This window comes from Carassius carassius, chromosome 19 (assembly GCF_963082965.1).
Source record: "Carassius carassius chromosome 19, fCarCar2.1, whole genome shotgun sequence".
Classification (NCBI taxonomy): Eukaryota; Metazoa; Chordata; class Actinopteri; order Cypriniformes; family Cyprinidae; genus Carassius; species Carassius carassius.
This window is the reverse complement of record NC_081773.1, coordinates 18,572,957-18,587,935: the sequence shown is the minus strand read 5'-3', so window position 1 is coordinate 18,587,935 and position 14,979 is coordinate 18,572,957. Positions and strand designations below refer to the sequence as shown.

The window sequence follows — 14,979 nt, the reverse complement described above, 5'->3', positions numbered from 1 at the left end:
TTTTTGGGCTACGGTGTATGGCTAAAGCTTTTTAAGACATGTATGACACAGAGGCTTGCAACCAGCTGAGGAAGATTAAGCCTCTTTGATTTATGCATCATAACTTTCTGGATGATTAATAATTTAAACTGATTATTTTATATGATCTCTTTAAACACAAAGAGCTGTAATAAGAAATTCCTGCTTTTCATTAAAAATATATAAAATTCAAATCCACTGATTATTGCATATGACCTATTTCACAAGGTTGTTACTATTTTTGCTTTTGTGATTTAAAGAATGTACAAAATTTCATCAATGTGCTGCCGTGACTTTACTCCTCATGTTTAAAGGGTTAATAGGAATTTATTAGAATCCTGTTTAAAAACGAAGATATAAAATGCAAAAAGTACTGGAGGCTTCTTAGAAACCTACCAATCAAGCCACATAAAATAAGACTGAAAAGAGAGAAAAGAGCACAGAAAGATGGCTCCTGTTTTAAGCAGGTTCGCTATTTTTTTTTTTGAGACATTTTTTTCATTAATATTTGAAGACAGGCTCAGTTATGAAATATTTCAATGGTTGTGATTCTGCACTTTCAGTCTTGCAGGGCCCAAGGTCAAGTTTCATTCAACCTCAACTTTAAGAGGTTCTTAAAGTTCCTGATGACATGGACCCCAAAATATGAAGCTCCCCATTCAAAGGAACCCCTTCGTAAAATATAAAGGCAGGTACATATTTCACGTGAAAACACATTTATACTATGTGAAGAATAATTTTTTCCACCACACTGCTAAAAAAATTCATTCAAAAGAAATAAAGAATAAAGTAATCTTCTGAGATTTGACCAGTCTTTAGAAAGCACAAATTAACCTTGACGGCTGCAAAAATATACTCTGCAAAATCTTTGTATTTCTCTTAAATTTTTATGAACCCCCAGCACCCCCTAGTTTGAAAAGGTACCAAACACAACTCAAGCTAGTCTAAGACATAAGGAAAGTCAAATCACCAGTCAAGCCCTGTACTGGATGTAGAATGGCATGCCAGGAGTCATTCTAATGATGCTTCCCAGGAAGGTATTCAGGGCAGCTGGATAAAATAGGACACTGTACTGTATTCTAAAAAACTCTGACTTCGAGGTCTAAGTGGGTTATATCCTCTACAACATTGATTTTGCTTCATACTTTGATGATCGCTCTAAACCGCAAAACAAACAGCCCCATCTAAAATGCATAAACAATGAACAAAATGCATCAGAGGGACCCCAGCCATTTTTTCTTGCCCACAGCATAAACAACACACTACCGCATAATCACAGATAATGCTTTCCTTTCATTTCTATCAGTAAAATGAGGCCAGGCATCTTCGTGCATATTGTATATCATTATGAAACGAAACACAACCTTCTTTTGTTGCCCTTACACTGGGTGGGCTATTCCATGCTGAAGATGGAGTTATAAATAAGGGACCAGTGGGTTCCCTCGCAGCATTAAAAGTTGAACTATGTCTCACCGCAGGCATCTGGAAAGGATTGATCGGGCTGCATTAGGAGTAGGAGATATTTATATGGCGAAATGCCATCCTCTGAACACTGGTCAGACTATAGTGCACGCTAGCACTTCAGAATGAGCCAGCAGCCATCTTAAGACGTGAGCTAAGACACATTCCTCGACCATCTAGCACGTGTTGCTATCCAGCCAGTTGTTCTTGCATAACACATGACGGTGATGTATGTTGCCTCTGGAGCTCAACGTACACTCATAGGACGCCCAAAACTTTCCCTTCCTCACATTCACTTCAAAGAACTTTTACCTCTGAGATTGTACAACAATATAGCATAAATAATGTAGCAAGTGCAAAGAAAGGCATTACTTTTCAACTAAATTTCACAGAGCAACAAAAATATATGCTTGTAAATGTGTAATAACATGCATAGCAAAACATTGCATATACACACGTGTATGTTTAAATCCATGTTTCACTCAGACCAACAAAGTGCACTGAACAGGCGTCTCAAATATAGATCAGCAGCAGACTAACATAGGGTCACATTACAACTAATCTCTAATCAATACCATGTAACCAAGAACTCAGATGTTAGTGCAGTCCATCAAGGTTGTTCTTATTGTTTCAAGGCAGTATGACAGCTAGCAAGCAGAGGAGCGGGAGGGGGATTTCAATATTCTAAGTGTGTATTGTCTAGCTGAAGCTGATCTGATTAATCCTTCCTCTGCATGTTCCAGGAGAGATCTGAACCAACTTTACATGATGCTCTGTAAATCTAATTCCTCTGGTGCAACGGTGCCCTACATCCTGGCATTTATCCAACTGACAAAGACTTGTCAATCATACAGCAGACTAAACGTCAGGGTGCATTGACACAAGCATTGTGAAAGTTCATTTTTATTAATGGTTATAAAATTATTATAAAATTGCTTTCCAAAAGTGGGGGGGGGGGGTGGAGATTAAAGATGACTTTTTTTCTAATATGTGTTATGTACACACACACACACACACACTCATACATATATATGCATAATATATGATATATATATATCCAAGCCATGTATCATACTTCTATTTTTGTCCATGTACCACGTGACCCTCTAAAAATAATTTAAGAGATAGATAGATACAGGGGCGTCATGCATTCATGATTTTTGAGGGGGCACATTTGGGGGGGGGGGGGGGGGGGGGGGGGTTCGGGAGTATAAGTCATTCTACGAAAGCACTGTATAACTGATATAGGCTTATTTTTTTATTTTTTTTTTTCCTTTTTATTCAAAACAATTCCAAACATGCTTAATATATCAGGAAATATCTCGTTTCTCAAATATGTGTAGGTAAACGCGTTTTGCACCTTTATAGATTGTTATTTGATCAATATATGGAAATGTAGTGTAATCTATTAACTACACATAAAAACCTGACTTTTTACTTAAGTGCCATATCATGCCATAAAATATTTTTAATACGACTGAATTTGCATTTAATGTAAATTTTAATAACAATATTGTAAGATACTTATTTTAACACTTTCATTTTACAGAGAGTAAAGAACATTTACATTATCAAAAAACATTTTCATTAAGTCTAGCCAGAGTTCAGGCACTCTCAAAAACTCCCATTAAAATCACTGAAGCACTTTACATTATGAAACGAATATCTTACTTACATTCGTACGCACATCTGCACTTTTTGTTGTTTCTGATGAGAGAATTCGCTAAATAATTCAGTCAGCGAGCAAGTGAACAAAACACCGCGTTTCAGTGATGACTCTTCTGGACGTCTCTCATTGGCCATTGCATCCATAAGCGCAACAGAATAGTTTCTGATTGGTTATCATGAAGCGTTGTACGAACGCGTCTGTCTCTGGCTCAGCGCCAGCCAGCGAACGCAGATTTGAATTTAGCAGCTGATGCTGTGCACTGAACGATCTATTCTCACCGCTGTGATTGTATCAAATATATAAAAAATATTTTTTTTAATTTTTCAATTTTTTTTTTTTCGTTTGGAAGCTGCGTTTAAAATCCACTTGGCTCAGAAATCTGAGGGGGCACGTGCCCCCTCACTTTGAATGGGCACGACGCCTCTGGATAGATAGATAGATAGATAGATAGATAGATAGATAGATAGATAGATAGATAGATAGATAGATAGATAGATAGATAGATAGATAGATAGATTATTCGAAAGTTAATTCGAAAAAGTGAATATTGTTAAAAAGAAAAAATCATCAAATGGGATCATAAAACAATATACAAAATATTTAAGAATATATAACAATTTAAACTGCAAAAAAATAATGTCGTTTATCTGTAGAACAGATAACGATAACCAAATCTCAGAAAAGATTTATTTATAAACTATAACCACTGTGATCAATGCAGATTAATTAACAGATAAAACACTTAAAAGAGTTGAATGAGTTGCTGTACATACCTGGTTTGGATCACATGCCTTGAACACATGGCATGCCATCTCAGACTCGGGGTTATCGGGTTGACTTCTAATAAGGTAGGCAAAATAAGACAAGTCATTGCTATTGTGGATAAACCTGGAGATAAACTGTGCTTTGTGCTCGAATATGAACACGGAGGGGTTGCAGCTGTTAGCTGGCACACAGCGGATCAGAGGAGGCGAGAGATACAGCTGAACTTCTCTGGCCTGTGTGGGACCCGACTCGTTCTTCTCACTTTTCCTCCGGATCTCCGCCAGCAGCCAGGGCAGCATGGGCAGCGTGGTCCGCCTGTCCAGAGACGACCAGCCCATGTACCAGAGAGCAAACCTTTTGTCTGCCTTTTGATTACTGTCATTATTCCCTTTGCCATCCTGTCCCTCCATCTCTCCAAGGGCTCCGGGACAAAGACTTGCTTTATTTAACAACTCAGTGCCTTTATACTGCTAAATGCCTTAATATATGCATGCACGGGTCAGTATTATGGGAAAGTAGCTTGAAACATCACTCACGCTTTAGTCAAAAGTGCGCGAGGATCGTGTGTCCTGGAGAGCGTAAGTACAAGTAATGGCTTTTAAGATGCGGCGATGATTTTAGCTTTTGTTCCAAGGACAGTGTACTGTTTCAAGAAAAAAACAAATTGATTCAAATGGTCTGAGGGCTCGAATAATCCATTTATGAAGTTAGGCGATTCGTTAGCGTGCATCAATACACAGCTGCTTGAAGGAGGCGCGTTTTATTCCTGCAGATTTCTCAGTCCCGGCGCTTCGGAGTGTGTGTGGACACACGCAGATCAGCTGGAGTCCTTTAAACTCGTTCTACATCACTTTTCAGTCGTTCTTGTGTCATTTAACGGCGTTGGAGAACAGAGTGCTGTTGTTCCAGGAGGAGTGGCCGCAGCAGCCATAGGAGAGGCGTTGACTTTAGTGTGTGTGTGTGTGTGTGTGTGTGTGGATCTCTGGCTCCCCTGTCTTCAGGAAACACACGGCACTGGCCTGACTGAAGAAAGCAAGTCGATTTTATCCAGACTTAGGATTTATTAATAGTTAAACGGTTTTAGAGCTTTCTCACATTACTCCAATGAATATAAAAAAAAATGTTGATATTCTGTTAGATATAATTGTTATATATTAATTATAGCATTGGTATATGCACACCCAGCGCCACTCCCATTAACCCCAGAGCCCTATTATTAACCCCTAGACCCCCCCCCCTTTTTCACAAAACCACTAAACCTTTTGCTAAAGAAAATAGGTATTTTGCCTATTGTGTTACAACCAGCCCCAGTCTCCCATATATAGTACACTAATTTTATTTAAACTCAAACCAAACATATTATCAGGAAAATAAACACTTAAAAAAGTCAGCGTTGCACTCAGTCCAGAGACTTACTGTGGACAAAGCATTCTTCACATTTCTAGCAAGTAAAGGGTGAGGTTCAGGGTGTGTTTAGGGTGAACACACTTGCAAAATTCTTTGTGAATTCAAAGGTATCCTATGCATGTGAAGTTTAATTTGAGCAATATTAAATACTGCATGTGTAGTGCTTTTTGCAAGTATAGTAAACTGGAAACAAATCATCACATGATTCACTTCTACTGCCACGTGTTTATAAAACAAAAGAAAGAAATTGTAGGCTACTGCACACACACACACAAAAAAACGAATACTCAACGGCGCCCTCTGCTGTCTCAGAGTTATAATGGCTTTGGATGGAATACTGGACATATATTTCGAACCAAATACTAGCATACTTCAAATTAAGTAGTATATAGTAGCATAGTAGTAGTAGTATAGTAGTCTATAGAAATATTAGTATTGTATAAATACTAAGAGTATTGTGCTATTCAGAAGTACACAACCTGGAGGCTGAGCTCTCATTTAAAGAGAATTCTTTTCAAGCTGTAGAAAACCTGACAGCAAACTAAGAAAAACATGTTATTTAACGCTCTTAAGAGATATATTTAATAATATAATAATTATTTGTGTGTGTGTGTGATTTTTATTTAATCGGAAAATAAAACTGCTTGTAATGACCATGAATGGAGAAACTTGTTTTTATAAAGATCTACCAGCAAAAGCAGCCAGCCTAACAGTAACATCTGGATTTCAATCCAGTTTATTAGTCAAACTGGTGGCCAAGCACTTTGCATTGTGGAATACAGCATGCTGCACACAATGGCCAATATTACAGACCAATATTGCAGACACACCTTCTATCATTTGAACTTCAGTAACTTTCAGTATTTTAAATATTAAGTTAATTCATGTTAATATATTTTATTAAATACAACAACTGACAATTATTTTTTTTACTTTTTTATATCATATTCAGAGCACAAAGACCAACTGAGGACCTGTTTAAAATTTCGAATCATTTTTTGTATGCTTTCATGAAAGGACCGGCTGTTGATTTAAATTAAAGTGAAAACACATTTTTAAAGAGTTCTCTCGTGTTACTATTGTTGTCTTCAAGTGTTGAATAAGTGCCCAGTTTAAGACAAGACACTAAATAAGAAGCACCACTCCCAGAAATAGATGAACATGAGACCCATTTAAATGTAGCCCATCAGAGACCCCCTGTAGCCCATCATCACATTTAGCCTGTAAAAAGAGTTTCTTTCTGGGCACGGGTTGCAAAGTCAAATTCAAATATATTTACATGGGATCTTTCAGCCAAAACAAAAACAGCAGATCAGCCCTGCAGTGAAGAAGATTACAGAGCTGCTAAAAATAGATTTTTATATTTTTAAATAAAAAAAGGCAGAATCCAGACACAAAAAAAACAGGATGACCTAATTTTTTTGTAGTGTCTAGCTTCTGCCTTTTTTATATATAAAAAAAAATAATATTTTTTTGGACAAAACCAAATCCAACATCCACCCTACTGTTAAGTGCTGTGATTACTGTTCGTCCGGTGCAACACATTCAAAAGGACTATAAACAAATACAAAATATTGATTCAGTGAATATTTTTAATAATGAAGAATGGGTTTTCCACTCTAAAGAAATTCATGTTCTTAAGCATCTCATAAGTGTTACTTGTTATTTGAAAGTGGAAAAACCAATTAGAAGCGGAGCAATAATAATAATGTGTTCAATAATAATGTGAAATGGAAATTTATGATTATCCAGAGGGGAAAAAAAACACATGAAATGACATTTTCTAACATAATACCATTATTAATAGGATAAAGTAAGAATTTTAACCTTGTAGCTACTGTAACAGTAGAATAAAATAAAAGCTCAGTACAAAATTCAAAAGACAAATTTACGTTGTTAAACTGTTAAATACTGTACTTGTATGTCAATATTTGGTCATAGACAAAATGGTTCACAATCACTGCTGTAAAATTCACATGCAGAAAAACATTAAACAGTCTCTAAAACAGAGGCCATTTCCTTGAACTGCCTGTAGAGGTTCTGAGGGACAAAATAACAGAAAGGCAACGATCAAATGCAGCAGTTCAGAGAGTTGAATGAAATGAGGAAAATGCATTCTTCCATACCTGAAACTGCTGAACTGTCATCTCAAAAGATTTATATGACATCTCTCCTGACGTGTCTGCAATTTTCATCAGAACAGAGATGAACGGGGAGTTGAGGGACCGACAGGTATCTGAGCTCACTGCCATTCCAAGCTTCCACTGAATATCTACAAGCTAAGAGTGAAGAAGCTTTGATATCAACAACCTGACAGAGAACAGTGGCTGACCGATGTTTACACAGCAAGCTAGAATCATGTGACACACCTGTCCAATACTAGCCATAGTCAGGACTTCCTGATTTGCATGTAGAAGAGCACCATGTTCAGTCCAAAGCTGGTGCACCACCTGTAGCGTAGATTTGGACCATTTACTGCTGCATTCAGTCAATTTACTGACCAAGACATCCGAACTGAGATTGCTCTTTGCTGCTAACCTGAATAAATAAACATTTTTCATTAAATCAAATGCAACAGACACATATCAAACAAGACAAACTGACAGGCTCCATGTGTATGCACAGGGGATTCGAAAAAAGCCTTTTAATTCCCAAACATATACATAAATGACAGTCTGTAATTAGAAAGATAATACTGTACCTAAAATAGTATGTCATCGGTTTTATAATATCTTGAACAGCTTTCTGATCAAGGTTTATCCCAACTCTTTGAAATTTCTGTTAGGGAGATGAAAGCATTGCAAAGACATAAAACAGCAGGTACATGCATGCTTAATTTATAGTATATTTAACAGGGATGTCGATTTGTGAACTTACATCCCAGGTTTCAATCAAATCTACTGCTCTGTTCTGATCCTGAAGATGAACCAGGATTGACTGAAGCTGGAAAATAAAAAAAGACCAGTGACAGAACAGTCAATACAACACTTAAAAATAGTACATTCACTAAATAACTGCTATGATAATATGTCAGTATGATCTGTGACGTGTTGCATTTTGTAATTATTTTCTTTCCACTATACTTGGCTGGACCATGTTATTACATGATCTACATCTTACCGTTTCTGCAAACAAGACTATTGGGAGCTTTTCGATTTTTTCGACGACACCATCCACACCTGCCGTAAAACAGAAAACAAAAAATGAAAAATGTCACCGCTTATCAGATTTATAAAATTTATTAATGTTAGGTCATATCGATTAGTTATGTTCTGTGCAGAAAATCATCAAGCGTTATAGTGCACATGATGTCTATAAAAATACATATTAACATATGCATATATGGTTAACTTTTGCAGAACGGGATTTCATTTAATTTGTTTTTATACAGTCTATAAATTTAACACACGTTGCTGCTTTGCTCTTTACATTTGCAAGAAAATATTAACAAATTCTACTCACTAGTGGACAGATCCAATCCTAACATCTTCGAAAACCGATATTTACAATATGACTACTGCATTCACCATATGTTAAAAGCGAGTCTTTAAATGCGAGACATTTCCACCAGATGCGTAACGGCTCCGCTGCGTGACAGCTCCGTGTTCCGTCGTCCGTCAATAGGGACTTTAAGCAACAGCTGCGAATGGAACGGCTACAGCGACCGGAAGTTTGCTGTCACACCGCCGTAGCCAAGAACGTAAAAATCACTAAGCAACGGTAAACAGGACAGCGCAACGCGGCATTAATTCATTTATTGAGATACAAAAAAATGTCATTTAAAAAAGCAAGAGAAGGATTGCTTTTGGCATTAAATGACAATCTTTTGTCAGAAGAGGAGTTTTTAATATTGTATGATGTAAATAAGTCTAAAAACCTAGATTTACCATGTAAGCAATACTTGCCTTTTAACCTTGATTACATGGAGGAAGACGAATGCTTAAATGAATTTCGTGTCAGAAAATGTGACCTACCAATTCTGGTAGATGTTCTCGGGATTCCCAATGAGATCGTTTGTGATCAGAGAAGTGTTGTGGGAGGAGTCGAGGCGCTGTGTATGCTCCTTAGGAGGCTGGCATACCCTTGCCGGTACAGTGACATGATGCAAAGGTTTGGTCACCGACAAGTCCCAGTCCTGTGCATGGCCACAAACTCCGTGCTGGACTATATATATTCTGCACATCATCACAGGATAACGCAGTGGAATGTAAACATACTGAACCCTGTAGCATTGAGAAACTATGCTGACTGCATCCTCCAAATGGGAGCCCCTCTGGATAATTGCTTTGGGTTCATTGATGGCACTGTACGACCCATTGCCAGACCAGGTGTAACACAGAGGATCCTATATAATGGACACAAACGCATCCACAGTCTAAAATACCAGGCTGTAGCCATCCCTAATGGTTTGATTGCCCATCTGTACGGCCCTGTAGGTATGTCTGAATAATTTACCATCTATGGAAACATTGTCATTCCCTTTAAAATTTATAAAATAAAATAATTTTTTAATTTAAAAATATATTTTAACAGAGGGAAAGAAGCATGACTCTGAAATGCTGGCAGAATCTGGGCTGTTGGCATTGCTGCAACGTCATGCCATCTCTGTAGATGGCCATCCAATGTGTGTGTATGGGGACCCAGCATACCCACTGCGTGTGCATCTGCAAGCCCCATTTCGACATGTTCATCTCACCCCTCAAATGATGGAATACAACAAACGAATGAGTGAACTCAGAGTGTCTGTGGAGTGGTTGTTTGGGGACATAGCAAACTACTTCAAGTTCATGGACTTCAAAAAGAATTAAAAAATTGGTTTGAGTAGTGTATCTGCTTTGTTAAGAAATGCACTAACTTGTCTGTACGGTAATCAGACATCGCAGTTTTTTAACTTGGATCCTCCACACATTCGTGACTATTTTTCATGAGGTAACACATACATGCAAAACTACACTGCTATGTAGGCCTATGTATATATAAATACATTTAAAAATAAAGATAAATACATATAACATAGTATACAAACACACAATATAAAACCAGAATTGTATTTAAAAAGAATAAGACATTTTATAATAACACATTTTTTATTTTATTATTAACAAAAATATAGTATACATAGTTTACACAAATACACAATATACATAAAGTAAAGTAATAAAGTATAGGCTACTAACAACATGTTATTAAAAATATGCTATTTTATGTTAACATATTTTATATTTTATTATTAATAGAAGGATTTATACATTGAAATGTTTTATGAATGAAATCACAAATAAATGTTTTTAAATGGCAAAAGAATAATCATTTCTTTGACATATTTTCAATGAGGCTAAGTAATGCTTGCCCTTGCTGTTGCTGTTGCTGAAGTAGCATAGTCTGCATTGCCTGCATTTGCTGTTGCTGTTGTTGCATTAGTTGCATCATGTCCCTCATCTGCTTTTGTGTTTGTTGTGCTGCTTTTGCTTGCTCTTCAACCTGTATTTTTTTCAATTCCAATTCCTTTTCTCTTAGAACCCTCTCAGTCTGGCTTCTCTCCCTCAAAAACTCAATGGTGTCATTCCCACTCCTTCTCCTACGTTTGTTGTTTGTCCAGTCCTCTCTCTCTTCACTAAGCCTCCTGTTGGTCTGGTTAACCCTCTCCATGGCCTTCTTCCTTGCCTCTTCTGCTTTGGCCCTGTCCATCTCTAACTTCCTCATAATCTCATCACTCCCTTTGTTTTCCTCAGCTCTTTCTTTCTCTGTTATTTCTTCAATTAGTTTATCAAGTTCTGTTATTTCTGCAGATGTTCCACTGCTCTTCTCGTCTTTATTGTTTCTGGCCTTGTATTTCGTCTGAATCAAGTTGAATCTCTCCCTCACTGACCTCTGTATAACTCTGAATTTGGGTTCTTGAGAGCAATTCAGTGTGTCTGCTATACTTGACCAGGCCTTGCCCTTGTCAACACTGCCCTTTTTATACCTGTATGGTTCTGTGAGCAGGATTTCTCTACAGAGAAGCACATCATGTTGCTCTTTCCACTCCATAGGGACTCTAATCAACAAGAAACATTAAGTAAATATAGCTAGTTTATGAAAAGTATGTATAATTAATAGTCTTGATAACTAATAAAAATAACCAATCCATTAATCTATTTCTTATCTGTTAATCTACTTTACCCAATTAAAAATATTTTAATAGCATAGTAATACATTTAACAAGGATTTTGAGAAGGATAAATGCAATACTTACATTGTCCGCTTCACATCATCTCTAATCTCAATGCTGCCTGAGGTGTTGTTGCTAACAACAGACATATCTTTATACAAACGGAAAAAATAGTTAAAATTAGCTTAAGTTTAAAACATTTTAACACATATTATATAAAACACTAGTGGTACAATTATAAACTGATGCAAATTACAGTGTCATATGCCATAAAACATAACATTTATTTACCTAATCTCTCACGTTGTAGCGACTCCGGCAAATCAGCTGTTCTCCCGTAGTAGACCGTTAAAGTAGAACGTCACAATGTAGCAGTTAAATTCGCGCATGCGCAATACAACGCCAGAATGGCGTTGCCGTTCCACCAGAGGCTGTTGCTTAAAGTCCCTAATACCCACCAGGGGCCGGTTGCACCAGCTGTGCGCAAGTTATAACTTAGCCTAGTTTTGACGTAAATGGACACTAAGTTACGACTTACGGACTACTAAATATTTTTGCGTTGCACCATTAAACTTAGTTTAAACGTAACTATACGTTGTAACTAAATATTTACGGAAGCCTCGGTCCATGAATAACGGTCGGAATAAGATGTCAGCCAGATTAGATCACATTGATGAGCTCGTATTTGATCATGAAGAGCCGCAAGTTCGTCAACGAGTTTTACGAGACAGACATCATCCGTTGGATATTTATGATGATGTCGACATATATGCTCGTTTGCGCTTTAAAAGAGAGGGCATAATGCGGATAACGGACATGATAGCGTCTGATATTCAGCACGAGACAGACAGATACGGCGCTCTCTCCCCAAGCCTTCAAGTGTGTGTCGCCTTACGTTTTTTTGCAACTGGATCAATGCAAAATGTAATCGGCGATTGCATACAGATTCATAGGTCGCTCCACTTCTTCCTAACTTCCTTTATCTCTCTCTGCTCACAGCCTTTTGCATTTATTTTGTTTGTTATGTCCTGCAAAATCTCACCTTTTTTCCGGTTTGTGACAGATGAGTTGAATTTGCTTTCAAGGACTGCAAATTTCAAGGTTTTCTTTGTATCCATCAATTAAAATAAGAATTTCTTCATGACTGAAATTTTTCTTCCTGTTTCTTTTCTCCTCCATGTGTGGGATTCTCTTGGTCGGCGTTACGTCACAAATCATGTGACCTGCATAGCAACAAGCCGCCGCCGTGTTTGAAGGGTAAAACAAACCGAAGGCAATCAAGGCAAAGCCCGAGGAAAATCAAAAAGGTATCTATTCACAGAAGTTTTGTTGTGGATTATGTCAGTTATGGATACTAACGGACTACTTTGTATTAATGATGAATGATATCTGTGTATGCGAATGTATGTCGGTGGTGAGAAGTGAAGTGAATGTAATAAAACACTCATGTAAAGCGCTTTGTGACTTACGTTAGCTAACGTTACATGTATGTGAAAGGCGCTAGCAGCTATACAAATACAGATCTTCTTTCTTCTATTACAGAATGTCTTATCAATATATAGAAAGTCTACTTGCGCCTGCATTGACCAGGTACCACAGAAAGCTGTCGCTTGTAGGTTTAACGTTACAATCTTGTCCCTATCGACATCCAGCTGAGTCCTGGGAGAACAAAAGGCATGGCCCAGGCTCGAGTATCCAGACATATACAATTACCTCATCAAATCCCCTGGTGTGAACACCATGTGTACATACCATGTGTCCCACACTTGCAGTCATGTTTAAATACCCATCAAGCCTCGATTACATTAACTGTTCATTTAGAAAAAAAAAAGTTTATTCAAAAGCACTGTGTTACACAATGGCTGTAATGAGCTCAGTCTGTCAGTGGCACAGCTTGTACAGTGTCAGTGAGGGACACGGTTTTTTCAAAAAAGCAAAAATAGACTAACTGCAGAAACGTATCTTATTCCCCACACAACTAGTGCATTTCATTGTTGCTTATCAGTGTAGAGCTGCCGACCATTATGCATAGCAATGTCATAACATAGCAACAGAAAATTGAGTGGCCATCTCTGCAGTGGTATTATTTTGTTATTCTTTGATTTGCCGAATCATTGCTAATTTTTTAGGCATGATTCTCGGCAGTTTTCTCGACATATCTGCGCTCATTTGTCTTCCGCTTCGTGTTGCTTAATGGCGAGCGCTTGTTTGTTTTACCCTTCGCTGCGGTTGCTATGCGCGCGCAGTGCATTATGGGAGTAAAAGTCCCGGATGTCCGACCTCGAGAATAGATATTTTCAATTAAAAGTGTAATGTTTTGAGTTCGATAACGTGTGCTTTAATGTCTTTTTTAACTTTCAGTTTAGGCCAGTCAAGAATGAGTTTCAAATTACGCGCTGTTCAGACTATTTCCTATTTACCTATTAGAAGGCTTGTGATTGGGTTAAAAAAAATAGACGTCATTCTATGCGACAACGCATTACTTTACGGAGAGATTACGACCTACTAGCTACGTTCTGCCTTAAGAATAAATGGTGCAACCGAATAAAGTACAGAGTTAGTTATAAACTAGCTAGTAGTTACTAAGCCTCTAGTTTGGACTTTACGTTCCAGTTTAAGTAAGAACTTACGAACGGCTGGTGCAACCCTACCCAGGTCCGTATTTGTTGCGTAACGGCTGCGGTCATGACTGACAGCTGACGTCACGATGCCCCATGTAATCTCGCGAATTCTGGTGTGATCGCGCGATGTAGTTTCTATAAACAGAACTACCAAACCAGGAACAGTTTTCCATCCGAAGGAGTATAGGATAGAACTCTTTTCTTTTCTCTTTTCATTTCTTCATCCATCGTGTCAACGGGGTTAAAACTTCAACAAGCCTGTCTCCGCCCATTATGACGTTTTCAAGGTGTAGTGTAGGGAAATATGAGCGCGGTGTATTTTATTTTGAAAATTAAACGGATCTTTTATTTTGTTTCTGGCTGTTCTGTTTTGTCACTCGACTTCCTGTCCTGCGTACTCTGCCCTGTAGTGCTGCGGAGCGCTCCGGCATCCGGCAAAAATAGAAGCTCTGCGTATCTGGTCCGGAGGGCTGCGGATCGCCGGAGTCGGAACGCAGCTGTAACGCATTCAGTGGAAATACACTCATTGACTTTAATGGAAACCTATTGACTCCGCCGCCGTGACGGAGCCGTAACGCAGCCGTTACGCATCTGGTGGAAATTGGGGGTTATGAAAGCAGCTCAGTCCAGTAGAAACTATTCTTTCTTCTTTCTTTTTATTGGCGTTTGGCAGACTAGCTTATTAGTGAATTGCCGCCACCAACTGAACTGGAGTGTGGAGCATCGATGCATATACTGTATATGTATGTATATCATACTAAATAATAATACAACTAGTAATTTAATATAATTTCCTGTATCTTTAAGATATTTCAACAAAGCAAATCTAATATTCTTATTCCTTTTTAGCTTACTTAATATATCTACTAGCATCATGCTTCCACCTT

The 14,979-nt window shown here is 37.8% G+C and overlaps 2 protein-coding genes across 4 annotated transcripts in view; both read right to left on the bottom strand.

Annotated features, from left to right (window-relative positions):
- LOC132095291 (TBC1 domain family member 4-like) overlaps window positions 1-4,871 on the bottom strand; it is a 29,586-nt gene extending 24,715 nt beyond the window's left edge. For all 3 annotated transcript variants that reach the window (XM_059500132.1, XM_059500135.1, XM_059500134.1), the window contains exon 1: window positions 3,922-4,871. In XM_059500132.1, the coding sequence (XP_059356115.1) occupies window positions 3,922-4,323 (402 nt within the window). In that variant the 5' untranslated portion in view covers window positions 4,324-4,871. The remainder of the gene's footprint in view (window positions 1-3,921) is intronic.
- Window positions 4,872-6,894: 2,023 nt separating this feature from the next.
- Window positions 6,895-8,885, bottom strand: LOC132094742 (COMM domain-containing protein 6-like). The gene is made up of 7 exons (XM_059499392.1): window positions 8,783-8,885; window positions 8,441-8,499; window positions 8,198-8,263; window positions 8,022-8,098; window positions 7,690-7,858; window positions 7,447-7,599; window positions 6,895-7,360 (listed from the first exon to the last, which is right to left on the bottom strand). Exons 1-7 carry the CDS (start codon window positions 8,805-8,807, stop codon window positions 7,310-7,312), a joined length of 600 nt encoding a protein of 199 aa, XP_059355375.1. The 5' UTR covers window positions 8,808-8,885; the 3' UTR covers window positions 6,895-7,309.
- Between the last annotated feature and the right edge of the window lie 6,094 nt (window positions 8,886-14,979).